The sequence below is a fragment of the Bos mutus genome, chromosome 10 (assembly GCF_027580195.1).
Source record: "Bos mutus isolate GX-2022 chromosome 10, NWIPB_WYAK_1.1, whole genome shotgun sequence".
Taxonomy (NCBI): Eukaryota; Metazoa; Chordata; class Mammalia; order Artiodactyla; family Bovidae; genus Bos; species Bos mutus.
The window spans coordinates 71,011,064-71,038,962 of record NC_091626.1 but is presented as its reverse complement, the minus strand read 5'-3'; the positions used below and the strand labels follow the sequence as shown (position 1 = coordinate 71,038,962).

The following is a 27,899-nucleotide window of genomic DNA, read 5'->3' as shown; positions in this document are numbered from 1 at the left end:
TTTCATTTTTTAATCTTTATAGAGTTTACATGGTTGTGTATTAATATGTATTGCTATTAAGTTGTATATACATTGTTTCTGTACATATGGGTATTATATTTCACAATAAAGAGATTTAAAATGCCTTCAGAATGGGAGGGAGATGAATATAGTATGCTGATTGTTAGCATAGCAGTTTTCTGGGACTTATATGCCCAGCACTTCATTCATGGAGCAAGTACTCTGGGCACTGCTAGGAGTGAGAGGAGTTAAGATATAGACAGTTAAAACTAAGTCTGTCTGTAAGAAGTTACTGTCAATTTGATGAACAGGTGAACATGTAGATATATATTTATGGTAATTTTAAGTGCCACAATAACAAAAGTGCCATGTTTTAAGTATCATGAACAAAAGGCTTTTTGAGAACTCAGAAGGCAAAATGATAATGCTCCGGAACCTTGGGAAGATGGTGTGTATTAGAAAGCATTTGAATAGAAAGAAGGGGATATTACTTTTTTCTTGAAACAGGTTTCTGTTCTTGGCTTCTGTGAATATATGCTACTCTGGCTCTCCCCTCAATGTGCCTTTGCTAGTTTCCTTTATCTGGGTTTCGGATGAAAGGTAGGAGTATCTCAAGTGTATTGTGAGGGGGAAAGAGAAGCGTTCAGTCTTGGATTCCAGACTGTGTAAAGGAGTCAAGCGGGGTTAAGGAAGTGTGAGGAAGTGGACTGTTGTTCTAGGTCTTGTGTGGAGTCTGTCCATTTTCATGGCTTCAGGTGTAGTCTCTGCCAATGGTAGTCTTAATTTTTAATGCTTACCCTAGTTACTGTCATTCCAATCTTAACACTGTCCTCAGCAGAACTCAATTCAATAGATTTTGTGAACTCTCCTATTTACTGGAGCCACAATTTCTGTTTTATCCACAAAATTTAGAGTTGTTTTTGATTCTCTGTGAGGAATTAATATGTTTAGACATTTTAAGAGGTTTTCTTTGGAAGTATTGTGAAGTTATGAGCTATTGTTTTCAAAAGAAAAAAACGATGAAAAGGGTTCTTAGTAAATCCTTAGTTTATGGAGGCTTAGAAAGTCCTTAAAAGATGATTGAAAGAGGCAAGACAATATTGCTTGACCTGAAGCCTTTTATTTTTGTAGTAAAATTAAAATGTGTGAAATAATTCATAGAACTAGACAACAAAGCTTTAACCAAATAAGTGATAGAGGCTCTGTATACACCACCTTTTTGTAAGGGCACCCTGGTTACCCTTTTAAAAATTGCAACCATCCCCCTTAAGATATATACTCATACATACTCACTAAACAGTTTATCAATACTTCTCTGGGCTTGGTTTTTTCTCATAAGCACTTGAAAATCCAACATATTTTCATTATTTTCCCTGTTTATTGACTGTCTTACCCTCTTCCCTCTACAACTTAAATATAACCTACATGAAAGCAAGATTTTTTGATCAGTTTTGTTCATTACTGTGTCTACAAAGTCTGATACATATGAATGTTCAAATATTTGAATACCTGAATGAATACTGGGGTTTTAACAGCCTTTGTGAATTATGTGATAAATAAGCTAAGTTATAAAAGTTGGATAACAGAGGCTGCTAAGTAGCTAATGAATTAACTCAATCACATTCTAGCTCAGGTATTTTCCCCCTTTGTGTTTTTTTAATCTTTAAGCCTTTATTCAGTATTTTATAGTTATACTCTGAATGATGTTAGACTTAGGAGACTTATAGACAAAATTATTCATCAGTAATTGGGTCTTAGTGTTCAGAGCATATGGACTTCTTATGAGATCAGGTAGCAGTTTGGATACTGCTTTGTTATGCAAGATTAAGTGTCAGTTGGTCCTTTTATGTGATTTTAGGCAAAGATTGTGGGTCTTTGGTTTAGAGCTATCCTCTCTGAGCACTGATCATTGAAATGCAAAACACAGTGTTTGCTTCTCTTGTCTTATTGATGGGAATGGACAATTTGCTTTTGAAAAAGAAGCCAGCAGCCTGTTAACCAAATCCTCCATTTAATTTGGTTAAGAATCAGTGCGTGTTTTCCTTTGTGTAGAACTTGTAGATGGTATGATTTCGTCTTAGTCAGGTTTCTTTGCGTTCCTGTTGATGTATTCTTGCTTCTATGCTGAGTTCAGGCTGACTTCTGAATAGAAGTTGTCATCAGAAGGCAACAGTAACAGCTGTGGAACCAGATTGATTGGGTTTGATCCAGGTTCTGCCTCTTATTATTGGACTTCTCTGAACCTCAGCTTTTACAAAGTATCAGTTCAGTTGCTTAGTTGTGTAGGACTCTTTGCAACCCCATGGACTGCAGCTGGTCAGGCCTCCCTGTCCATCACCAACTCCCAGAGTTTACTCAAACTCAGATCCATTGAGTCGGTGATGCCATCCAACCATCTCATCCTCTGTCGTCCCCTTCTCCTGCCTTCAATCTTTCTCAGCATCAGGGTCTTTACAAATGAGTCAGTTCTTCCCATCAGGTGGCCAAAGGATTGGAGTTTCAGCTTCAACATCAGTCCTTCCAATGAATATTCAGAACTGATTTCTTTTAGGATGGACTGGTTGGATCTCCTTGCAGTCCAAGGGACTCTCAAGAGTCTTCTCCAACACCACAGTCCAAAAGCATCAATTCTTCAGTGCTCAGCTTTCTTCACAGTACAACTCTCATATCCGTACATGCCTACTGGAAAAACCATAGCTTTGACTAGACGGACCTTTGTTGGCAAAGTAATGTCTCTGCTTTTGATATGCTGCCTAGGTTTGTCGTAACTTTTCTTCCAAGGAGCAAGAGTCTTTTATTTTATTTTATTTTATTTTATTTTAAGAGTCTTTTAATTCCATGGCTGCAGTCACCATCTGCAGTGATTTTGGAGCTGAAGAAAATAAAGTCCGCCACTGTTTGCACTATTTCCCCATCTATTTGCCATGAAGTGATGGGACCAGATGCCATGATCTTCGTTTTCTGAATGTTGAGTTTTAAGCCAGCCTTTTCACTCTCCTCTTTGACTTTCATCAAGAGGCTCTTTAGTTCTTCTTCACTTTCTCCCATAAGGGTGGTGTTATCTGCATATCTGAGGTTATTGATATTTTTCCTGGCAGTCTTGATTCCAGCTTGTGCTTCTTCCAGCCCAATGTTTCTCATGATGTACTCTACATATAAGTTAAATAAGCAGGGTGACAATATACAGCCGCGACATACTCCTTTTCCTATTTGGAACCAAATGGAAATAATAATATCTCAAGGACTACTGTTATAGTTACATGAATTAAAACATAGTAAGTGCTTAGAATCTGCAGATAGTGAGGTTCAAAAAGTACTTGTTGTTATTTGTAAAATTAAAAAGTGTAACATAGAATGATTATCTTTCCAGGATAATAGAGAAAGCCTCTTCTGATCATGTTAATTATAATAGCATCTCCTGTTAACTCTTTATCCTTTATTTATCCATCTATATTTTTCTGTGTTGTTCTTATTACTTGATACTATATGTTTATTAGATTGTTTTCTCCTGTGGATTATAAACTCTCTGAAGGCAAGAACTTTGTTTTAGTCATAGCTGTTTTCACTCTTGGATCTAAAACAGTGTCTGATTTATAATAGCTATTCAACAAATACTTGGTTAATAGATAAATTAATTAAGGTTCATGAGGGCCAACTAAAGGTTTCTTAGGGGGTATCTATCTGTTGGATTATTTTAATGATTTAATGCTTTTTGTGAGGGAGAATATTTTGACAGTGCCTCAGTTAACTTTTGCCTTACCTTTCCTTTTGTTAAGCTATCTGTGAAACAGAACCTGAACAGCCTGTCCGACATTACCCACTGTGGGTAAAAGTAGAAGGTGAAGTAGATCCAGAACCAGTGTATATCCCAACGCCTTCTGTCATTGAGCCTATGAAACCATTGTTGTTGCCTCAGCCAGAAGTTTTATCTACTACTGTGAAGGGCAAACTACTCACTGGAATTAAACCTGCAAGGGCATATACTCCCAAACCCAATCCTGTGGTAAGCTTGGCGTTATACATCTTTTATTGAAAGTTATAAAAATCATTTGTAAAGGTAATGGGTTTCAACCAGATTTTTGGTTTATATTTTGTGAATCATGGTGCTTTCAGGTAGTATGTCTGCAAGCCATCTCCCTTTCTGATTTAGTCAGTTTAATTGATGGCATTTAAAAAGTGTCATAAAAGTTGACAGAAAACAGCAAAATTCTGTAAAGCAATATCCTTCAATAAAAAATAAACTAATTTTAAAAATGTCATAAAAGTAGAGTGAATAGTAGTACAATTGACCCTTGAACAACAGGGAGGGTTTGGAGTGTAGACCCTTTGTGCAGTCGAAAGTCCGCGTGTAATGCTACAGTTAGTTTTTTGTGCCTGTGGTTCTGCATGTGTGGACTCAACCAACTGAGGATCATATAGTATACTGTAGGATTTACTATTGAAGAAAAGCTGTACTTGGACCTGTGCAGGATTATTATAATTCTTAAAGATAGCTAAATCTCTCTTTAGGAGGATCATATCAAATTGGCTTTTAAAAAAATGACTTGGCAAAAGTCTTCTAAAGGTTCTCTTACTCCTGTAGTATAGAATATTGAGTGATTGAGATGTAGTATGCACTATTAGAAAAGCATTAGGAAGAAACTTTAAAGAGTCACTGTGATCTTTTTAAAGCATATTGTCTTTATATACAATAAAGTTTAAGGTTTAAAAGAATAGTTGCATGACCAGATGAAGACAATAGGTAGAAGATCTAATGCTTCTCTTGTGTTAATAGCTTAAGCAGTTCTGATTATTAGTAAATCTATTTCAGTCTTTCTGTTTAATTAAATTGAAGAAAGATTGTTCAGTACAGTGCTATTTAGTGTGGTCTCTATACAGTGCTAATATATAACTGTTTGTTACTAGTCTGTGATGAAATAAGTATAAAAACAGGTAAACATGTAGATATATATTTATGATAATTTTAAGTGCCACAATAACACTGTGTTATTATCAAAAAGGAGATATTTAGAAACTTTTGCCACAAGTTGGTAGAGAAATTTTTATCTATTAAATCTAATACTGAAAAACTTGATCTTTGTTTTTCTAGTAATTTATTTTACTGTCTTTTCAAAAATATCAGTCTGTGTGTGACAGGTAATTAAGAAATTTATCCTTCACTGCAGATAATTTGAGAACCACTGCTCTGGTGTGCTGAATTTTCTTAAAAGAGAAACAGATCCTTTCTGACTGCCCCAAGAGTCAGCACATACAAACTGTAATTGTACTATTTAAAGTTTGCATTAAAAATTTTTAAGTGTTGTAATAGAAGCAAAGATTACATCCTTTTCCTTTTGGAATCCTGGAGACCTTGCCCCCCAATATTTGGAATGTTTTGTTGTATGAAACTTACAGATCCGGGAAGAAGACAAGGATCCAGTCTACTTGTACTTTGAAAGTATGATGACTTGTGCCCGAGTTCGAGTGTATGAACGAAAAAAAGAGGAAGAGAGACAACCATCACCATCACCATCCCCATCATTTCAGCAGCAGGGCTCATGTCATTCTAGTCCTGAGAACTGTAGTGTAAAGGTGAATTCCTTATTGCATAGATTTCTCTTTTTAACTTCCAGTTCCTTGCTGCTAGTATTAGAATTTGCATTACTGTTGGTATAATATGAAATAATTCTTTAGGGGCAGAGAAGGTTTACATAATGTGCATATCAATTTATGTTTCTCTGCATACCTATTCTAGAACATACTCCCTTAAGGTCATTTTAAAAGTATTACTCTTTCTGAAGTAGGAGTAATTTTGAAAATTTAAACATTTTTGGTTTTAATAATGTGGTTTATTAGGATTTGAATCTTTCTGCATTGGTGAATTTTCTAAATAGTTGAAACTTGTTTCATTAAACATCAAATATTTTTCCTTCTTTATTAGAATTACACTATAAAATGCAATGTTAATTGTTTTCTTGGTAACTCAGTCACTATCACAGACGTTAAACAGCAAGACTACTTGTTTTTATGGTTGTATAGTGTGATGGTAATGCAACTGTGCCTGTGGATGTCAAGATGTTCTTTGAGTACTTTAATTTTTCTATTATTTTAGGCTTCCTTGAGAGATTTAATTCATATGTCCTACTCTCTTGATACTAAATATGTATTGAATTGAAGTATTTGTGTTGTTCTCTTTGTCAGGAGCCAGCTTCTGAACAGCAGCCTTTGAAACCACTCACTTGTGACCTGGAGGATGATTCTGATAAATCACAAGGTCAGAATGAAAACTATGACTTATCATTTGATCGTGATTATTAATATATAGGTATGGACTGTACTAATAATGAAGGGGAACCAAAGCTACCAATCCAGAGCATGTCTACCTACCTTGTTTCTAGTTTTGGTAAAAATAGAGACTACAGGTAAGTTTTTTTCCCAGTTTTTTGCTGTGTTTAACACTCCTGTTCTAAGAAGTACAATTTGTTGGTATTCGTGGTATGGTGTGTTGTAAGAAACAGGATGAGGTCGGTGATTTTTTTTAAACTCCTTTACAAACCTCAGCAATATTGACATCATTAGTTACAGAAATTTTACCTGAGATTTTCAATAGTTGCTGCAGTTGGAGAATACAGAGGGAGAAAGGAAGGAGTATCACTGATTTATCTAGTAAATGTTACTGCTAGAATTAGTATGATGAAGGTAGTGTCTAGGGAATTAACTGTTTGTTTTTGATTTTGCTTCTTAAGACATCAGACATTTAAGCAGCAGTGTCTCCTAAACTTTTTTTATGGCATGATACACATACAAAAGTGATAATGTTGCTAGCACATTGAGGCAAGTGGAGAGGGTGCCTGTTAGCATGATCACCCTGAAGGCTGAGGGGATCGCTGTCCTGATGTATTGATAACTGTAGTACATTGGTTGGGAGATCCTGCTATAGAAATCTAGCTAGTGAAATGTATATTTAGTTAATGTGTTGCCATGAATGTAAACATACTTGAGGTGTGCATGGTCTTGCATCAAATGTAGAAGTGGAACAATCATATCCAGAGGCACAGAAGTAGTTCTGAAATATTTGCAGTGGAAACTAGAGGTAGAGTGCAAGGGTTTTTTTCCCCAACAAAAACATCATCTTTCTTGCTGTTCTTTAGGGTTGACTCTACCTCTCACATATTACAAAGCATCTTGCAAGTGTCTTTGCTTTGCTTATATGGATAGCAAGTACACTATACTATATAAGCCTAACCCTGGTTATATACTTTGTTTGCAAGATAGTACCTTCTTATGTAATAGTTAATGGCTTTTTAGAGCAATCTCAAGAGGGATTCACTTTTATTAAGAGGGCCCAATGAGTAGAATAGTGAAGACTATTATAGTCTGATTTTCTGGAATCTTTCTTTTTTTCATGGAAAACTCCCAAATTGTGAGTGTCAGTTTACCACTGAAAGTCCATGGGAATGGGATACTGGGCAACTGTTGAATATCTATGCTCCTGGCACTTTTCTGAGAACTCAGGAAAAATGAAAATCTTTCAAAGTTCAGAACAAAATGCTATAATGCAGAAATATCTTTCAATTCCTTACCAGAAAAGAGCTGGAAGTCTTCCTGCAATGAAGGGGAATCAGCTTCTACCTCCTATGTGCATCAGAGGTCACCTGGTGGTCCCACCAAACTGATCGAGATCATCTCAGACTGCAACTGGGAGGAGGATCGGAACAAGATTTTGAGCATCTTATCCCAGCACATCAATAGCAACATGCCACAGTCACTTAAGGTGGGCAGCTTCATCATTGAGTTGGCTTCTCAGCGAAAGAGCCGGGGTGAAAAGAATCCTCCTGTTTATTCTTCTCGTGTGAAAATCTCTATGCCATCATGTCAAGATCAAGATGATATGGCTGAGAAATCTGGATCAGAGACTCCTGACGGTCCATTATCCCCTGGGAAAATGGATGATGTCTCTCCCGTGCAGACAGATGCCCTGGATTCAGTGAGGGAGAGATTACATGGAGGCAAAGGTCTGCCCTTTTATGCAGGGCTTTCTCCTGCAGGGAAGCTTGTGGCCTATAAACGTAAACCCAGTTCAAGCACATCTGGGCTTATCCAGGTGAGAATTATCTTTAATCTGGATGTAGCACCTTTTTATACTTAGGTACCACCTTGATTTTTCACAGCCCTTTGTGGGCTTTACATTATTTATCTTTGCATTCCTTGGGAACTGGGTGACAAAATCGTCATCTCTTTTTGTAATAGGCCTAGGTTAGATGTATACCCAGGGTGAATTTTTGGCACATTTTACAAACAGAAAGGTAGAGCCCTGTATGAGCTTATAGTTTTCTTTTTAGTCTTTCTAGAAAGTTGCCTTTAAGCTGTTTTACCTAGGCTATAGTGATATTTTGACAGTCAAGCAAGAATAGTAAGGGATTCAGTCTAGTTCTTGGGATTATTATTAGCAGATAACTTTTAAAATAAAATGAAGTGAAGTTAATTTTTAAGATAAGCAATATATGTTTGAAAACTTGGGAGAAAATTTAAATTTAGGAAGATGTTATTCAAATACATAAATTTTTAACAAATTGAGCCACAGTTTACATATTTTATCTTTATTTGATTCATAGAGTTCTTGCCAGTCTAATCATTGTTATAGGGCAAATATCTATATCCTTGCTACGTAGTACTTCAGACAGATATATTAGTAAAATTACACTGGCATGTAGAAAATCTTTTTGAAGGAAAGTTCTGAGGTAAAATGTAGTCATAGGTCCAAAAGAGTTTCTCCTTTTGTTCAGTGACATTAAATGCACTTTTATATCAGAGTACCAAATGTGGGGTCCTGTCTGACATTACTGCTAAGGTTACTTGACTTCACTAGCTCAGCTGCTTCTCTGGGTTAAGGACTGTGCCACCATTATAACTGATCTACTTAATTAAAAACTTTCTATTGCAGTTACCATGTAACTGCTTCTGTTGATATTTCTTAAACTCTTAATGATGAGAGTGTTTTCTCCTTGTTTAATTTACTGATTGATGCTTTGAGAATAGCAACTTACCTGATATTTTAGTGAAACTAGGCCCCCTTCAAATAGTCATAGAAATTTTGTGTTCTCCTGTCTAGGACTCAGAATGCCCCCATAAAATATGAACCTGCATAGCAGTCAGGCCACTGTAAGGTATGCTTTGGAAAAGCTGCCGAGTAGTCTTCAGAGCAAGTCCCAAAGGAGAAGACAGGAGTATCTGATCCAGACTCCACAGAGCCTGGAAAACTGTGCAGGAAAGTTTACTCTAGGATGGAAAGATCATATTCTTTGGATCAAACTCGGGGCAAATATATACCTGATCTGTCTGGAAATAACAGTTTTATCTAAGTAACAGAATAATTTTTGTGTCTTAGAAGAGGGAGTAGCTTGGTGTAGCTCTTCTCCTGACCAGTTCTCTATTAATTTAGAGAGTAGGATTTTCTCTGCCTTACTCCACTTCCTCACCCCTTTAAATGATGGAAAAGAGAGACGGAAAAAGATTTCTTCTGTAGTCATTTAGCAATAAGACATAGAGAACTTAAGTAAGAAACTTGGGAAGTTTTGTTTTCTTTCTTTTTAAAATGATTCTCCTGTGTAAGATGGGCAGTCTGTCAACTCAGGCAATAGAGAAGAATCTTTACCTCATTCATTGATTCACTTTCTTCTGACAATTTAGTGGCAACTTAAAAAAAATTACAATGAATTTCAACTAGCATTTATTTTGAGTCCAAGTTTTGTGCAAAAGATGAAGATAGTTGTCTTCAAAACTGAATTTTTTGAAAACTGAAAACTAAGGTGACTTTGTGGCTTAGGTATTTGTAACAGTGACTTTCTCATAAGTTAAAGCAGACTTCCATGTATTTTTCAAATATTAAGGACCCTTGTGAGAAAGCTTCATTATGCCTCTGGTCTCATCAGAGAGATTCTGTGGAACACAGTTACTCATTTTTATGCTGATGATTATTAATAGCTCAACCATAATTGCTTATTGACAAGTAAAACAATTGGATGATTCCTTAGATTTGACTGTATCTTCCACAAATCTAGAATGCAGGTATGATGAGTTTCTGTTTTTAAACTTCCAAAATGAAGGAGATGAGATTAGTTGAGAATATCAGATGGCAGCATTTTTTTTTCATCTCCTAAATACTCAGATTATACCAAATGGGAAAAGTCCATTTCTTTTTCCCTTTAAATCTGAAAAATTAGACTTTTAAAACCTTGTAAAAATGAAACCCTTGTCAAGGGAGATGAGTTAGCAAGAGAATTTTATCTTTACAGAATTTCTCTTTGCCACTTGTTTCAGGTTAATGGTAAGAGTTACCCGCAGGCTAAGTTGCTATTGGGACAGATGGGGGCATTGCATCCAGCCAATAGGCTAGCTGCTTATATCACAGGCAGGTTGCGACCCTCAGTCCTGGACCTCTCAACCCTCAGTACTGTCATCTCCAAGGTAGCATCCAATGCCAAGGTGGCTGCATCCAGGAAACCACGCACCCTGTTGCCTTCAACATCCAATTCCAAAACGGCATCATCTTCTGGCACTACAACAAATCGCCCTGGGAAGAATCTGAAGGCGTTTGTCCCGGCGAAAAGACCAATTGGTAAGTTGGACTGTTTATATGTTTTGGGAAGGGTTGTGACTTGGTGCTGGGCCAGTGGATACAGATATGGAGGTTGTAAAACTTAGAGAAATATAGAAGTTGGTACTTTTTTTTCTTGATGTTTATCTTGCCTGAATTTAAATATTTTTTTAGTAACTCTTCTGATGACCTACAGTACTAAATAAATTGAGTTATAGTTTTATAGTTATTTCCCAGACGTTTAGACTGGTTTTGTTAACATAGAAAAGACTTAGCTTTTTAATTTTGTTTTGCAGAAGGGAATACATATTCCTGAGTACTTTCCCTAATTTACTATTTCTCCTATGAGGACTGGTGTTTTTGGTAACCAATCGTATGTATGTTCCCTGAATTTATGAAACCAAGGAGCTAGCAAAATCAAAATGCATTATGTTAGTATAGACTTAGAGTAGAAGGCTCTTGTAAAACGTAATTCTGGGAACATTGATTTATTATATTTATCCCTGTTCTGTGAGTAAAAACCTAATTTATTTAACATCTTAGTGTTAGAGTCTGTAATAAATTGCCTCCTTAAATCATTTGTGTTTTAGAATTGACAGTATATACAGTTGATTTTATTGGATTCCTCTTTTTGTTTTTTCACATCTGTTTAGAAATGTTAAATAAAAATGTCATTTGCTGTGTTTTTATTCCTCTTAATAGGAAATTGAAATCTCTGGCTAAATGCTGGAGTTGTGTGAAGATGGAGTATAGGCATTGCCTTAAAAAGAACTCTTTCTACCTCTTGTTAAAAAGGTAGCTTTAACTGGTGATCTTAAAAAAAAAAAAAAAAAAGGATCGTCTTATCCTGGCCTCTTCTGAAATGTCTTTTTGCATATTTCTAAAATGCAAAACTTTACTGTTTTGTAAAAGGACAGCAATAAAGAGGTAGAGGTGCTGTGACAGAAGGAAGTGGTGCAAACAGATTTTAAAATTAGAATTAGGAATACAATTTCCTTACTTTCTTCCTCTGTTTTAGATGCTGAAGTTGTGTGCTGCTGTGCTATACAGTCTTTTTAGTGTTCTGGCAGTTAGACTGTATTGCATAACCAAAGGAATTTCAGAAGGAACATCCAATTTTATTCCCTTTAGTTGTTAGAACTTTGAAAGTTAGGTTTGGGTGGACAGGTATGTTTGACTTCTGTGAGTGGAAATTACAGGTACATACCTGTAAGAAATTGACCCAGTGGTGCACAATAAATGTTGATAAACACAATCACTACAAGGATGAAATATGAGAACTGAAGATTTTTGACCTGCAAATTTTTATTTGCAGCGGCTCGACCCTCTCCTGGTGGTGTGTTCACACAGTTTGTGATGAGTAAAGTTGGAGCCCTGCAGCAGAAGATCCCTGGAGTTAGCACACCCCAACCCCTAACAGGGCCACAGAAGTTCAGTATCAGACCTTCTCCAGTAATGGTCGTCACACCTGTGGTTTCTTCTGAGCCAGTTCAGGTGTGCAGCTCTGTGACTGCTGCTGTCACTACTACCACCCCTCAAGTGTTTTTAGAAAATGTTCCTGCTGTGACACCTACGACTGCTCTATCTGACGTGGGAACTAAAGAAACTACTTATTCTTCTGGTGCCACCACTGCAGGGGTTGTTGAGGTCTCTGAAACTAATACCAGCACCCTTGTAACACCTACCCAGTCTACAGCCACTTTGAACCTTATCAAAACGACTGGGATAACTACCCCTGTGGCTTCAGTTGCTTTTCCTAAGTCTTTGGTAGCATCTCCTCCAACCATAACTCTTCCTGTTGCTTCCACTGCCTCCACCTCCATAGTCGTGGTGACCACAGCTGCATCTTCTTCCATGGTGACCACACCAACTTCATCTCTGAGCTCTGTTCCCATTATACTCTCGGGAATTGATGGGAGTCCACCAGTGAGCCAGAGACCAGGTAAGGCCTAGATGTTACAAGCTGGTTTATTTTATAGCTGGTTATATAACTTTGTGGTTCTGATAGAATTACAGGTAAATATCAAGTGTTTCTGCTATAACAGGAAAAAAAAAAACAAACTTTACATTCTGCAAAACTGAACACAAAAAATAATGGACTTCATGGTAAATACAGGGTTAGTACAGTCAGTGAACATTTGTGCAGTTTTGTAACCAGTGAGTGAGTGAAAGTCGCTCAGTCATGTCTGACTCTTTGCAATCCCATGGACTCTAGCCTGCCAGGTTCCTCTGTCCATGGAATTCTCTAGGCAAGAATACTGGAGTGAGTAGCTGTTTCCTCCTCCAGGGGATGTTCCCAACCCAGGTATTGAACCCAGGTCTCCTGCATTGCAGGCAGATTTTTTACAGTCTGAGCTACCAGGGAAGCCCCAGAATGCTAATAAAAACTATTAACCTTCAAGATAAACAGCCTTAACAGATGGTTTAGTGGAGCTAGAGATTTTCTCAGGAAATTAAAAATATTCAAAAGCATTAGAATGGAAATGCTACATTTGGGAGTGGAACTCAGCCAGTAGAGCAGCCATTAAAGTGGGTGCAGGAGGAAGTGCAGCAGCTCTTGTGTGTTGAGAGCTAAGGGCTCATGTCTCTGAGGGAACCAAATGTAGGTGTGCCCAGTTTTGGGAGTGGGAGAGCTGCTGCTTTATATTTAAAAAGGACAGATCAGAGGGCTTCTACTTATGTTGCAGCCAAGCTGAAGGTCTTTTCTCTTGCTTAAGATTAAAATTCTTGGTCCTTTTTTTTTTTTTTTAAGGTCCTCTTGCCTAGTAAAAATCATTTGTGAATCAGCCCAACTCCTATATACTATACATTCTCTTAATTATTATACATAAACTGATTGAAATAGAAGTAGGGAAGCATATTTCTTTATTTAGGACTCGGATATTTTATATGTCAACTTTTTAGTTAAAGTTAATTTTTTTCTCTTGTTGACTTAGTTTAAGTGAATTTGAAATAGAAATAGTTCACACTTTGGTCACTTTTATATCCTAATTCAACCAGCTAAAGTAACTTAGTAGACTCAAAGAAGAATTAGTATGGAAAGGAGTGTGAGAGATACAGGATATAGTGTGTGTGTTAGTTGCTTAGTTGTGGCCAACTCTTTGTGACCCTACGGACTATAGCTGATGAAGCTCCTCTGTTCATGGACTTCTCCAGGCAAGGGTACTAGAGTGGGTTGCCATTCTCTTGTCCAGAGGATCTTCCTGACCCAGGAATTGAAGCTGGGTCTCCTGCATTGCAGGTAGATTCTTTACCATCTGAGCCACCAGGGAAGCCCCTACAGGATATAAGGGGGAATAAAATAACTGACAACAGTTCTGTCTTGGTTATTGATAGTTTTCCTACTAAATATTTTTGTCTTCAGGGGCATGGTTTAAATCCCTGTAGATATTTTAGGAAAGGGATTTATAAATTGAAGTGCTGTTGAAAGGAAAAGTGGATGACAGTGTCAATTTTGTTGTCTTTTGCTACTTCCTGTCAACACACGTACCAAAAATGGCTAATAATATTATTTCAAAAGTAAGATTGTGTTTGATGAAGCCTTTTTGATTTCCTTTTGAAACTCACAGTTCACATCTTGTCATATTTTAACTGGTCACGTCTTCTAAATCATGTATTCTAACCTTTCTTTATATTTTTAATTATGTCATGAAACTGTGAAGGTGTTTACCTTTTGTAGTTCATTTTCTCTCAGATTTCAGTCACTCAGAACATACGTTCAGGTATTTTGCTCTGATTCCCATTTGTACTCTCATATAATTGATTTATTATTGTTATTTAAATCAAGTCAGTTGTTCACTTAAGTATACTTTTAAAAGGAGCAGTATTACTGTAATTGGAAACCAGCATTACTTGCCAGAATGGAGGATAGTCTCTTAAATAAATAAACTGAACCAATAATAATAAAAAGTATCAAATACCAGCCAGCTCCTGTGTATTTTTAACATGTGACTTGTTCTCTGTTAATGAAGGAAGTTAGAAAATGCTGGCATAGTCTTTTTTTTTTTAATTTTAATATTAAAGACATAATATTAGAGACATAATTTCTTCTGTATTTAATCAAAAGATTAAAATTCTGACAGTATAATATGGTGTTATTCTATATGACATACCACCTTAAAGTATCTTATGTAATACTACTTGAGGAAATACTAGTTGTATATTTTCTTATCTGCTCTTCTATAAAAGGAGCTGACTCACATCACTGCCAACTTCTAAGGAAGTATGTGATTTTGTTATAGTTTCATAAAGTGGATCCCAACTTGGGGATTTAGACCTCTGACTTTTTCATTTGACTTTTCATCCTTTTGTCTTTCTCTTCTTCCCCTCTCACCCAGTGCAATAAATAATCACTTATTTAGTGTGTATATTAGAGGCTGCTTTGGGAGTAATTTGGTTTTGAATCATTCTGTAAAACTCAATTTGAATAGAAATTTTCAGGAAATTAAGAATGTTTTACTTTAACATGTTTCTCACATAAGATAGATGATTTTTTTGTTTGTTTAAAAAGTTGCACACTATTTTTTTTTAATCAGTTTGGTCTTGTGTTGTTATTTCCTTTTCAAAAGTAATCATGGATCTTCTATAGTAATTTGTCATGTAAATGTTAAGGAGCATCACTTTCTTTTAGAAATTTGATACTTTTTTGGGCAGAGTGCATATTACATATTAAAATCTTTGTTTTGTTTGGCTTGTTAATTTTTCTGTTTAGTGACAAACTGATGAAAATTTTTATTTAAAAATGTCAAAAAAAGAATAATTGAAAATAATAATGTTAAAGAAATTCAGTAATTTGAATGGTAATATTAGATCACTTTCATTTATGTTTACTATTATCATTATTCCTACTTCTTTATTCCTATGACCAAAAACTCATACTGTTTTTTTCCCATATCCTTGGTGTTTTCTTCCAGACATTGAAGTGCATCTTTCAGTACTATTAATGTTTTGAGATCTCTTTTAATTCACATCTTCTGCATTAAATTTCTACCTTTTCTGTTTCAAAACTATGTTTGCCTCTTCCTAACCAGGCTTTATTTCCCTACTTCTTTGATGTCTCTTAATTTCATTCCATTTTTGGGGGATATGTGTTTTTTTTTCCTTTTGAAAAATAATTTTCACAAATCTGTATGCTTTGCTTATTCATCAGTGAACTTTAAAGGCCAAGAAGTTTTTTTGTACCTTGTGATTTTTAGTCTTTGACTTTGTCTTCCTTGAGTAAGACCTGTTAAACTAAGTCATAAGCCTGTTAAGTATTAACAGCCTGAATTTTTAAGTTGAACAGAAAATTTACTTGAACTTTAATGAGCATCCAGGTTTAGAGTTGTGCCTGTGTTCTTTCTTTAGGCAGAAGTATTATCTCTTTAAATGTACCTCTTGACAGTTGAGACTTTCTTTTTTTTACCAATCTAAATGTAAGGCCCTGTAAGCTGTGGTTAATACTTAAGTTTAAAGTAAATTATTCTCAGCCATAAGTCCTGTGTCCTATATCATGGACATAACAGAATTTTGCCAACTCTGTAATTTAAATTTGTACTTATTTGTAGCATGGTTAGATTCTTTGTCATAATTATTTTTTCCCAAGTATTAAAGGGAAATTCTGATACTATGTTTCCATTTCCTATTTTTCAGAAAATGCCCCTCAGATTCCAGTGGCTCCTCCACAGGTCTCTCCTAACACAGTGAAACGTGCTGGACCTCGATTGTTGTTGATTCCAGTGCAGCAGGGTTCTCCTACTCTTAGACCTGTCCCAAACACACAACTTCAGGGACATCGAATGGTCTTGCAGCCTGTTAGGAGTCCAAGTGGAATGAACCTATTCAGGCACCCTAATGGGCAGATTGTCCAGCTTCTCCCTTTGCATCAGCTTCGAGGATCTAATAACCAGCCCAACTTACAACCTGTCATGTTTCGGAACCCAGGTATAAAGTTAGAGATATTTTTGATAAGTTTCTCTTTTCTTGAATCATTTGGTCATATGGTATATTTATATACCAGCATTGGTCTTATCAGTCTCTTGAAATCAATCACCTGTTAGGAAAAAAATACGTACTTTGAAAGTCTTTGATGTGGGCAATGGTGATTTAAAATGCTTTTTTTTTCCTCACCAGGGTCTGTGATGGGAATCCGTTTACCCACTCCTTCCAAACCATCAGAGACTCCACCTTCTTCGGCTTCGCCCTCTGCTTTCTCCGTTGTGAATCCTGTAATTCAGGCTGTTGGGTCTTCTCCAGCAATGAATGTTATCACTCAGGCACCATCATTGCTTTCTTCTGGACCTAATTTTGTGTCTCAGTCTGGTACATTGACTCTGAGGATTTCCCCTCCTGAACCACACAGTTTCACAAGTAAAACAGCCTCTGAAACCAAAATAACTTATAGTTCAGGAGGGCAGCCTGTTGGTACAGCCAGTCTTATTCCTCTCCAGTCTGGTAGTTTTGCCTTGTTGCAGCTCCCAGGACAAAAGCCTGTTCCCAGCTCCATTCTTCAACATGTTGCTTCACTTCAGATGAAAAGAGAATCTCAGAATGCAGACCAGAAAGATGAAACAAGCTTTTTAAAAAGAGAACAAGAAACCAAGAAGGTTCTGCAGTCAGGAGAAGCTGTAGAGCCTGAGACTAATATAATAAAACAAAACTCAGGAGCTGCTGTCTCAGAAGAAACTCTGAATGATTCCTTGGAAGATAGGGGTGATCATTTAGATGAAGAATCCCTTATAGAAGAAGGGCCTACAGCTGTTAAACCTTCTGAGCATGTCTGTAGCACTGGCTCACACGCAGGTGAAGACTATAAAGATGTTGAGGAAGAATATGGGATTAGGAACCATAACAGTTCCAAAGAAAAACTGACTGTTCTAGAAGTTAAGACCATTTCTGGAAGAGCCAGTAACATGACAGTCCAAAGTGTGAATAATGTGCAGCTTAAAAAACTTGGTGATGTGAAAGTGGAACAGCAGAAAGGCTTAGACAGTCCAGAGGAAAAATCAAATGAATTTCCAATTATCTCTAAAGAAGAAAGCAAAGTTGAATTTTCAGGCAGTAGAGTTGCGGAGCAGCAATCTAATCCAAAGCCAGAGGCCAAGGAGAAGGAATGTGGAGAGTCTCTGGAGAAGGACAGCATTAAGGAGAGGTGGAGAAAACACTTAAAGGGCCCTTTGGCCCAGAAATATGTTAGAACTTCACAAGAAGGCAAGAATGAGACAAATGAGCAATTAATTAAAGAAACAAAAACTTGTAAGGAAAATTCAGATGTGTTTCAACAAGAACACAGTATCTCTGATTTACTTGGAAAAAGTGGAACTACTGAGAATGCCAGAATTTTAAAAACTGAATGTGATTCTTGGAGTAGGATTTCTAGTCCTACAACCTTCTCCATTGTCCCTAGGAGAGCTGCCAAAGGGAGCAAAGGGGACGGACATTTTCAAGGTCACTTACTGCTCTCAGGAGAACAGATAAAACCAAAGCAAGAGAAGACGGGTGGCAGAAGCAGTACTGACTTCACTGTTTTGGAGTTGGAAGAGGAAGACGAAGAAGATGAGAATGAGAAAACCGATGATTCTATTGATGAGATTGTGGATGTTGTTTCTGACTACCAGAGTGAGGAGGTTGATGATGTAGAAAAGGTGGTGAGCCCATTTTTGTTGTGACTGAAACCTCAAGAATTTAAATGATTCATTAGAGACAATAGCTTTTCCAGAAGATAACTTAAGACCTGATACATTCAATTGGATGCCTAGGTTTAAATCATGATTAAATGACTTTGTAGTTCTTAGGCTGTGTCAGTCAGGTAACATTTATTGAGCTTATATTGTGTTTTGAGACTTCTCTGATATTATACAGGAAGGCTGGTTTAAGCCTTGGGGGAATAGATGCTTTGAGAGTCCCTATCAAATTAGGTTTTTTGTTTTGTTTATTTTTTTAAAAAATCCTAAAATCACTACTCCCATTTGATCTCAGTTTTTTTCACATTTTTTATGCAAAGTTATTGTAGCTTATCTGGTAGATATATATAAGAAGCAGGGAATGGGTGGCCTTAGAACTGGAAGATAATTTGTCAGCATTTGTAGAGATGTTTTTTGTTTTGGAGAGAAATGAAAAACATCATTTAGTATTTTATTATCACCCCGCCTAAAGTTGCTTTCTAACCATCTCCTAAAATTAAATAATTAGTGTCTAAAATTTATATTCTAACCTCTGGTCATCTTCCTTTGTAATTTGACCTTTATAATTTATTTTTATTTTTTAATTTTGCCGAAGCCATTTTCATAGACTTCTGTGTAGAGTTGTGTTTGCTGAGCTAAGTAATTGAGCATCAGTATGATATAGGGCAGGAATTGGGCAAACTTTTTTGTAAAGGGCTAGTTTGTAGATATTATAGACTTTGCAGGCTAGATGACTTGCTTTTGCAGCTACTCAGTTGCTGCTATAGAGGGAAAGCAGCCATAAACAGTAGTAAGTGAATGAGTGTGGCTGTGTTCCAGTAAAAACCTCAGTTACAGAAACAAATGGGGGGCTGTGGTGTGCTGTCCCCTTCCCCTGATGTAAAACATAAGGAGGTTATAGTCATCTGCCTGTGGGGTATCTTGAAATCGAAATTGAGATAATACGGCCCTTTGCAATGATTGTCTTGCATCGCAGTTTTAGAATTTCACTCCTTTTGAGATTCATTTGTTCTCTGTGTTACCTGGTCCTCCTCCGTTAATGCCTAACTGTCTTAGGCAAATAAAATATAGCAAAAAGGTTTATATTTTAAAATTCTAAAATGTCTACGTTTTGAAATGTTTCTATGTCATTATTTCTGAACCTCACTGTCTCATTTGTAAATGAGATGGATAATTCTATATGCATTTGCCTTGCATTCTATCTATAACCTTATCCTTTTTGAGGACTTACATCTGTAGGTAGTTTAGGAGTTAGATTGCCAATCTTGTTGCACTTTTTGCAGTCTCATTATAAGTCAGCCTAGGTAAGCATCAGACCAAAAACAGTCCAGCTTTATTTTAATTAAATTTTTTTTCTATTATGGTTTATTACAGGATATTGAATATAGTTCCATGTGCCATACAGTAGGATTTTGTTGTTTATCCATTCTATATATAATAGTTTGCATCCAGTCCATCCTTTACTCAATACTTCTCCCCCTTGGCAACCACAAGTCAAAAACAGTCCTGCTTTAAAATCAGTGAAAACAAACAAACAAACAAATCAGTGAAAACTATTGCTATCAGTAGAACTGACTTAATGGAACCTTTAGAGTGTCTTAGTCATACAGAGTGGCATTGCTTGAACTTCAAATGGGAAATCTGACAGGTACACTGGCCATTTTAAAGTAAGGGCATTCAAATTTAAATTCTACATTGTATTTATGTATATGTTTGACACCTATGATAGCTTTATGCCTGTTAAGCATTGTATTGGAATAGTGTAAGGAAAGTTGTGAATAACCTTTTTAATTTAAATCTTCCCCAATTAAGTTAATTGGATATTATTTACAAAGCCTCCAATTAAAGCCATGTAATTACATATTCTTCAGTTTAAATATTATAAAGCATCTGCCTACATTAGTATTCAAACTTTTGGGCTTCTGTTGGTTTAGATTCCCAAAGTTAATTTTAATATGCATTGATTAATACACAATATTTAGATGATGATTAAATTGGGGATCATAAATGATGACTTGGAAAAAAAAAATGATGACTTGAGTCATTTATGTCTGTTAGCCATAGGGAGCCTCTAATTTGGGAGTAAGTAGTTTTTCTGGTGAGATTAAAATAGAGCTAGTAAAGTGATAGGGATGCTTCATTTTGAGTGTGCTTCTTTGGTACAGTACAGTTACAGATGACATATTCTCTGTTTAGTTTCTGGCATAATAAACACTATTTTTAAAGGTGGACTTAGAAATTCTATCTGCATAGCCCATAATCCATATAGTTTATATGCATACTAAGTTACTTCAGTTGTGTCTGATTCTTAGTGACCCTATGGACCATAGCCCACCAGGCTTCTCTGTCCGTGGGATTTTCCAGGCAAGAACACTAGAGTGGGTTGCTGTCCCCTCCTCCAGGGGATCTTCCCGACCCAGGGATTGAACCCATATCTCTTAAATCCCCTGCATTGGCAGATGAGCTCTTTTGCCACTAGTGCTACCTGAGAAGTCCCTCTTATAGTCCTCTGTTGTGAGTTTCTTTGGTAGGTGCTCAATAAATGCTTACCGATTGACTCATCTTTTGGTATAATAAGCAGTACAGCAAGCCTGGGCTTCTTTTGGTATCTGAAATTCTTCAAAAGCTCTCATTCTGTGGGATTGAGATTCTTAGAAGATTGGGCTATATTCTGTTTGCATATCTGCCTTGAATGTGTTTTTGTGGGTGTTTAATATGGGGTTAACCATGAAGCACTGTTACACTAGAACTTGAGTTTTTCTGCTTTCTACCTTCTCCCTCACCACGTTTTATTTGATTGCTATTTAATCTTTAGATTTATGCAGCTTTAATATATCTGTACTTGAATTTGTCCACTTGCAGTAATATTGAAGCATCAGCACAGCCCTTTGGAGACTCTGTCTCTTTAGTCTAATCTTTGTTGGGTTGTCAAAAAAGTTTGTTCAGGTTTTTCTATACCATCTTGCGGAGAAACCTGAACGAACTTTTTGGCCAACTCAGTGTGATTTATAATGTAGTTCTTGGTTGTTAGCCCTAACCATATGCTGTCTTTATGACTTAATTCCATTTTAAGATTAACAGATTTAGGGTTATTAGTACTCATGGTTTAAGATCAATGTTGGGCACTGGTTGGCTTTATAAGGGAAACATTCAGTTGAAAAATTTAGGTGTGCTTGCTTCCCAATGCTTTATTTACTGTTGGACTCTGGTGTATTTCAGAATAACTGTATAGAATACATTGAGGATGATGAAGAACAAGTGGACATTGAGACTGTAGAAGAGCTCCCTGAGGAAATTAAAATCGCCCACATGAAGAGCACAGCTGTCCATACAGAGATTTTGAAACAGCCGTAAGTCTTATTTTTCTTTGGATTGTTATTTCTTGTATTGTGACCATAAGCAAAACTGAATGTTCTAGTCAAGAGTTCTGGGTAATTGACATAGTTCCTTTATTTCTCTAGCTTTTTATCTTATTAGTAGATGAGGAAAGGAGCTGAAATTCAGAGGTAATTAACTTCCTTGTTATTGCTAGGAAACAGTATATAAATGTGAATAACATGCTTTCTGAGCCTGATACATTGGCATTAAAATACTAGTTTTGTTAGTTTGTAGCTATTTAACCTTGGACAAGTGTGTAATGTTTCTGACTTTTAGATTCTTTACCTGTGAAATGAGGAAAATGCCCTTTTTTAAGGCATTAAATCATATAATATATGAAATAACTAGCATAACTGACACAGTGGATTACTCAATAAAGTTCTTTATCTTTTAAGAATACAGTTGTAAATTCTAAATGTGGTTACTTTGCTAGTTGAACGGGTGAGGTACAGTTAGAAAAATTTTTCTGCCTGTTCAGCTGATGAGATGAAAACACAGAATGATAAGATGACTTAGGAAAAAAATGTTATGCCTTAGTAAACCTTATATTGATTAGGAATTGGGGTATGAGAGAAAGAAGGTAAGAGTTATTTTGTGCCAGACATTGTGCTTTTCAAGTTATTATATCATCAGCTACCTAAAGTAGCAATGAGTTGAGAAAGAGTAATTCTTCACTCCTAGTGAGAAAGTCTAAGGTAGGGATATGGTGGTATTTTTCTTCACTCCAGGGCTATTTGGAAGGTCCTTCAAGTACCTGGACTCCCAGTTAGTGCTAGTGGTAAAGAACCTTCCTGCCAATGCAAGCGACACAGGTTCAGTCCCTTGGGTGGAAAGATCCCCTGGAGTAAGAAATTGCACCCCACTCTAGTATTCTTGCCTGGAGAAAACCATGGCTAGAGGAGCCTGGCAGGCCACAGCCCGTGGGGTTGCAAAGAGCTGAACATGACTGAGCACATACAAAACACCTCAGTTGCCTGTTGGTTATGATTGAAAGAATTTAAATCTCTTAAAAACTTAATTAGACTTAAATTCAGTAATATTGCAGGATGTAAGTTCAGTATACTAAAATTGAGTTCTAAAACAATAGCAATAAACAAAAAAAAATTAAAAATACAAAAAAGCTGTTTGGGATTTTTGATAGAATCAATAATATTTTATAAAAGTCTTACACAACTTTTTGATAGAAATTGTGTAAGACTTTTATAAAATGTTATTGAAAGACATTGAAAAAATGAAAAACAAACAAACATTGATGAAGATTTCAATAAACAGATTCCATCTTTATGGACTGGAATAGTAAAGGGCCAGGAATAATTAACAGTTAAAGAGCACAAACTGTAAAGGAACAGATTGTTAAAAATTTCTGTCAGTAAAAAGGTGATTTCAGACTGTAAGGAAAATATTTGCAATATGTGTTAGAGGATTAGTATCAAGGATATAAAATAATTCTTACAAGTCAATAAGAAAACGGTGATCCACGGGCTTCCCTGCTGGTAAAAATCTGCCTGCCAATGCCGGCAACATGGGTTTGGTTCCTAATCCAGGAAGATCCCTCATGCCTTGGAGCAACTAAGTCCATGGGTCACTGCTATCAAGCCTGTGCTCTAGAGTGCAGGAGTTACAGCTGCTGAGCCCATGTACTGCAAGTACTGGAGCCCGTGCTCTAGAGCCTGTGTTCCACAAGAGAAGCCACTGCAGTGAGAAGCCTGCAAACTACACAACTAGAGTAGCCCCTGCTCACTGCAACTAGAGAAAAGCCTATGCAGCAATGAAGACGCAGCACAGCCAAAAAGAAATAAATAAGATTAAGTAAATTTTAAAGAAAAAGGAAAGAAAAGTATGATCCAATAGAAAGGTAAGTAATGGATATTGTGGGCAGTTCACAGAAGAGGAAACCTGGACTGCCAATAAACATACACAAATTTGTTCCCCCCTCACAAGTAATTAAGGGAAATAAAGATTAAACCATAATGACGTTACAAATTTATACCCAGAAGTTTGGCATAAATTGAGATTTCTGAAATAATATTGTCTAGTTGTGGAACAATGGGAACATACTACAGGTGGGGGGGGGTATGAGTTATTATTACCTCTTTGGGGAGCAGTGCGATGTGACTACAGTTGAAGATGTGCATGCATTTCTTCTATCCATCAGTTCCACTCCTAGATATAGATTCTGGAAGGGTTCACGCACAAGTATAAGGGGTCATGTGTGGGGTTGTCCATTCCAGCATTTGCCATTGTGAAAATTTGGATGCAATGTAAATAATTACTAACATACTAAAAAAATAAAATTTAGAGAAGTTATACTTTGGAATACTATATAGCAGTTAAAATCAAACTACAAGTATTAACATATCTCATATGTAATGTTGAATGAAACAAATCAGTTGAAGAAAGATACACATTACATATGTTTAAAATGCTACACAATATTTTCTTTTTCAAGATGAATCAGTACATTCCTAGTAGAACTATATGAGAAGGAAGGAAGGCGGATATTTTATTTCTTAGGCTGAATGACAGATACCTGGATGTTGATTATGTATTTTGTTTGTACAGTTTTACATGTTTGAAATATTTCACAATTGAAAAATGTAATTTGAAGTTTTAAGGTTTTTTTGGGATAATTTGAGAAAAAAGGATATTGTTGAATAAATCATACTGTCACAAATGGGACTATGGGAAAATAAGCCAGTCACAGTTTAGACAATTAGGGGTGGTTTGAAATAGGTCTTAGATTATTGAATTTTGATAAGACTTTGGAAAATACTGTCTTTATTTAGGTGCTGTACGCCTGTCTCTGCAGATGAAAAAGCTACTGAAAGGAGTCGAAAGGTATTTACAGAATATTTAATGATAATTGCTCATTTAATAAAATTGATAACATTTGTCCTTACAGGTAAAACATTAGTTACATTAATTATGACTTTTTTCAGGGCTGCTTTTACCAATGAGTTAATATAATCAGCTACCCCCCCTTAATGAAATTACACTACTACTGTTTTTTTTTTTCCTAATTCTACCCGCCCACCCCACCTAGTTGATAGAATAATTTAGAGGAATTAAAATGGGCATGGAATTTGTGAAACTTGTTTTGTTTATTTGAAAACTAATTGTATAATCTGATGATGTGATGTGAAATAGGCTAGCATTCTTTCTTATCTAGACTCCTGATTTTTCCAGTGACCTAAAAAATTACTTGTTATCTGAAATAATGGCTGGCAATTCAGGGAGCAATGAGATTATAAATTTTCTTTGATTTTCTTAATATATTGTGTAGGATATCATGGTACCATGATTAAGCAAGATTTTCTCTATCCTTACTTAACACTGTGGAGGAATTAATTTCAATTTTGAAAAATATATAAGTACAAATTACAGATTGGGAGAGAAAAGAGGGAAGAAGAAATGAAAGGATATAAGTACGGATACCCTCGTTTTACAGAGACACTGTCTATTGTGGATGAAATGAGAAATGGAAATAGAATTATATCTCCAAAGGGATCAATAGAAGAACTAAGTGATTTATCTGTATTAGGAAGATGGGATGGTGAGATACAAGAGAGTGGTGAACTGAATTCTTTTCTGCATCAGATCAGATCAGATCAGTCGCTCAGTCATGTCCGACTCTTTGCGACCCCATGAATCGCAGCATGCCAGGCTTCCCTGTCCATCACCAACTCCCAGAGTTCACTCACACTCAGGTCCATCGAGTCAGTGATGCCATCCAGCCATCTCATCCTCTGTCGTCCCCTTCTCTTCCTGCCCCCAATCCTCCCAGCATCAGAGTCTTTTCCAATGAGTCAACTCTTTGCATGAGGTGGCCAAAGTACTGGTGTTTCAGCTTTAGCATCATTCCTTCCAAAGAACACCCAGGACTGATCTTTAGAATGGACTGGTTGGATCTCCTTGCAGTCCAAGGGACTCTAGGGACTCTTTTCTGCATAGCAGGAAGTAAATAGTTAAAAATACTGTTTTTAACTTAGGATATAGACTTAAGAAGCAGAAAAAGCAACTCAAAGAATAAAAGTGGTTGTTTCTAAGGATCCAGGTATACGTGCAAGGCACAGTTGCTTTTCATTATAAGCTCTTTACATTTTTGTATTTTAAACCCGGTATGCATCTACTACTTCTTTAAATGATTTAAAAATAGAATTAGAATAAATAAGAGAGAAAGGAAGCCTAAGGCATCCTGAGAGTTAAGGAAGACTTTCCTGAAAAATGCAAAGGTTTGCATTTAATTGTGAAGTCATAAAGGAGGGTGGAAAGGGATAGGTGCAGGCAACAACCTGTGTAATGACAGGGAGGTGTGGGATTATAGAGTGCTTAGGAAATTTACAGCACTTTGGAATGGTTGGAGACAACAGTGATTTAGGAAGAGTGGCAGTTGACCCTTTCCCAAATTGTAAAGGGTCTTTACAGTATTTAAGAAAACATTTTAAACTTGTTTTCCACTAGTCAAGTTTTTCATGTAATTTGTGTCATAAAAACAACTCTCAATAATAAATTATACACATAAGCTTTTTTAGAGTCCCTCTCTCAATCCCTCATTTGAAAACTGCTGATATTTGAGCTGAGAAGTGATATCACATTAGCATGTTTTAGAATTTACACTGTTGATTTGGAGAAAAGATAGACTGGTAGTAAGAGGACCAACTGAGAGGCTATTAAGATACTCTAGGCAGAAGATGGTTGGTGTCTGATATAGAACAGTGCCATTGGTGTGGTGGAAAGCGAGTAGATGTGAAAGATACTTAGGAGGCAATCTTTTGTTTGGATAGGCTGCACAAGTTCCTCTAAAGCTAAAACCTGATTATTGGAGTGAAAAACTACAGAAAGAAGCAGAAGCTTTTGCATATTATCGCCGGACACACACTGCCAATGAGCGCCGCCGCCGTGGTGAAATGAGAGATCTCTTTGAGAAGTTGAAGATCACATTGGGGTTACTTCATTCTTCGAAGGTTTCCAAAAGTCTCATTCTTACTAGGGTAAGTCTGTGTAAATGACAGACGAATAAGAGCTTGACTAAAAGAATCTTCTTTAGATACATAAAAGGAAAAGGAAGAAAATTGAAATAGAACTTGTGTTTATCATTTGAATGTGGACTAGTGAGTGTCCAATAATTCCCTTTGGAAGAAAATTCTTATGTTCAATCAGAGTTGCTTTTCATTGAAAGTCAGATTCTGAATTATTCATTTTTAAAATAAAGTTAGAAACTGATAAACTCTATTTACAACAATTTGTGTAAACTTGTTTTCCATAGCACTTAGAAAAGTTTGTTATGGTGAAAGACACAAGACAACTACTATTTTGACATACTTCTAAATGGTTGACAGTCACTTTAAAGGAAACTATAGTATTCAAGCTAGCAGAAGTTTTAATTTTGCATGTAGAATAATAGCTAAGGTAATTTTGTTTCAATTGCTTATAATTAAAGGTTGGAAGTGTATAAGGCAAGCATTTTATCCCTCTAGAACAAGGTGGTTTCAACCAGATTTTGCTTAGAGTAGGAGTTGATTTTAAAGCTGATTATTAAAATCTAAGCAGAGTAAAATGTTTTGTATCTCCTTGCAGTAGTGAAAATACCACTCAGTGGTGCTCTTTGTAAATAATCACTTTCCCTAGAAGTAGAAGCCAGAAAAGCCTCCTTTTTGGAATTGACTTTTTTTTTTCCACTTGTATAATTTATTATTTAAATTTTTATTAGAGTATAGTTGATTTACAATGTTGTGTTAGTACGTTAGTTAGCTGGTTAGTGAACCAGTTATACATATACATTGTTGTTGTTTAGTCCCTAAGTTGTTTCTGACTCTTTGCAACCCCGTGGACTATAGCTCGCCAGGCTCCTCTGTCCGTGGGATTTCCCAGGCAAGAATACTGGAGTGGGTTGCCATCTCCTTCTCAAGGGGAACTTCCCGACCCACAGATCCAACCTGTGTCTCCTGCATTGGCAGACAGATTCTTTACCACTGAGCCACCAGGGTGGCCCATACATGTATATATAGGTACATCCACTCTATTTTAGATTCTTTTCCTGTACAGGCTGTTACAGCGTATTGAATAGGGTTGCCTGTGCTATAAATAGTAGGTTCTTATTAGTTATCTGTTTTATATATAGTAGCACGTATATGTCATTCTCAGTCTTCCAGTTTATTATACCTCCTACCTGTTTCCCCAGTGGTAACCATAAGTTTGTAAAACAATAAAAATGGTTTTAAATGATATTATAAAGTTCTCTAAAATATTAGATTTAAAAGTTTTTATTAAAGAAATTTGTGTAG

The 27,899-nt window shown here is 36.3% G+C and overlaps 1 protein-coding gene across 20 annotated transcripts in view; it reads left to right on the top strand.

The window, feature by feature from the left end:
• MGA (MAX dimerization protein MGA) overlaps window positions 1-27,899 on the top strand; it is a 145,854-nt gene that overhangs the window by 112,241 nt on the left and 5,714 nt on the right. For 4 of the 20 annotated variants that reach the window (XM_070378178.1, XM_070378176.1, XM_070378175.1 and 1 more), the window contains exons 10-20: window positions 3,777-4,003; window positions 5,395-5,571; window positions 6,181-6,253; window positions 7,566-8,083; window positions 10,300-10,597; window positions 11,892-12,518; window positions 16,208-16,498; window positions 16,688-18,198; window positions 21,457-21,587; window positions 24,402-24,453; window positions 26,400-26,606. In XM_070378178.1, the coding sequence (XP_070234279.1) occupies window positions 3,777-4,003; window positions 5,395-5,571; window positions 6,181-6,253; window positions 7,566-8,083; window positions 10,300-10,597; window positions 11,892-12,518; window positions 16,208-16,498; window positions 16,688-18,198; window positions 21,457-21,587; window positions 24,402-24,453; window positions 26,400-26,606 (4,112 nt within the window). Of the gene's footprint in view, window positions 1-3,776; window positions 4,004-5,394; window positions 5,572-6,180; window positions 6,254-7,565; window positions 8,084-10,299; window positions 10,598-11,891; window positions 12,519-16,207; window positions 16,499-16,687; window positions 18,199-21,456; window positions 21,588-24,401; window positions 24,454-26,399; window positions 26,607-27,899 lie in introns of those variants that run through there. The other 16 variants (XM_070378181.1, XM_070378180.1, XM_005903968.3 and 13 more) reach the window with 16 other exon arrangements.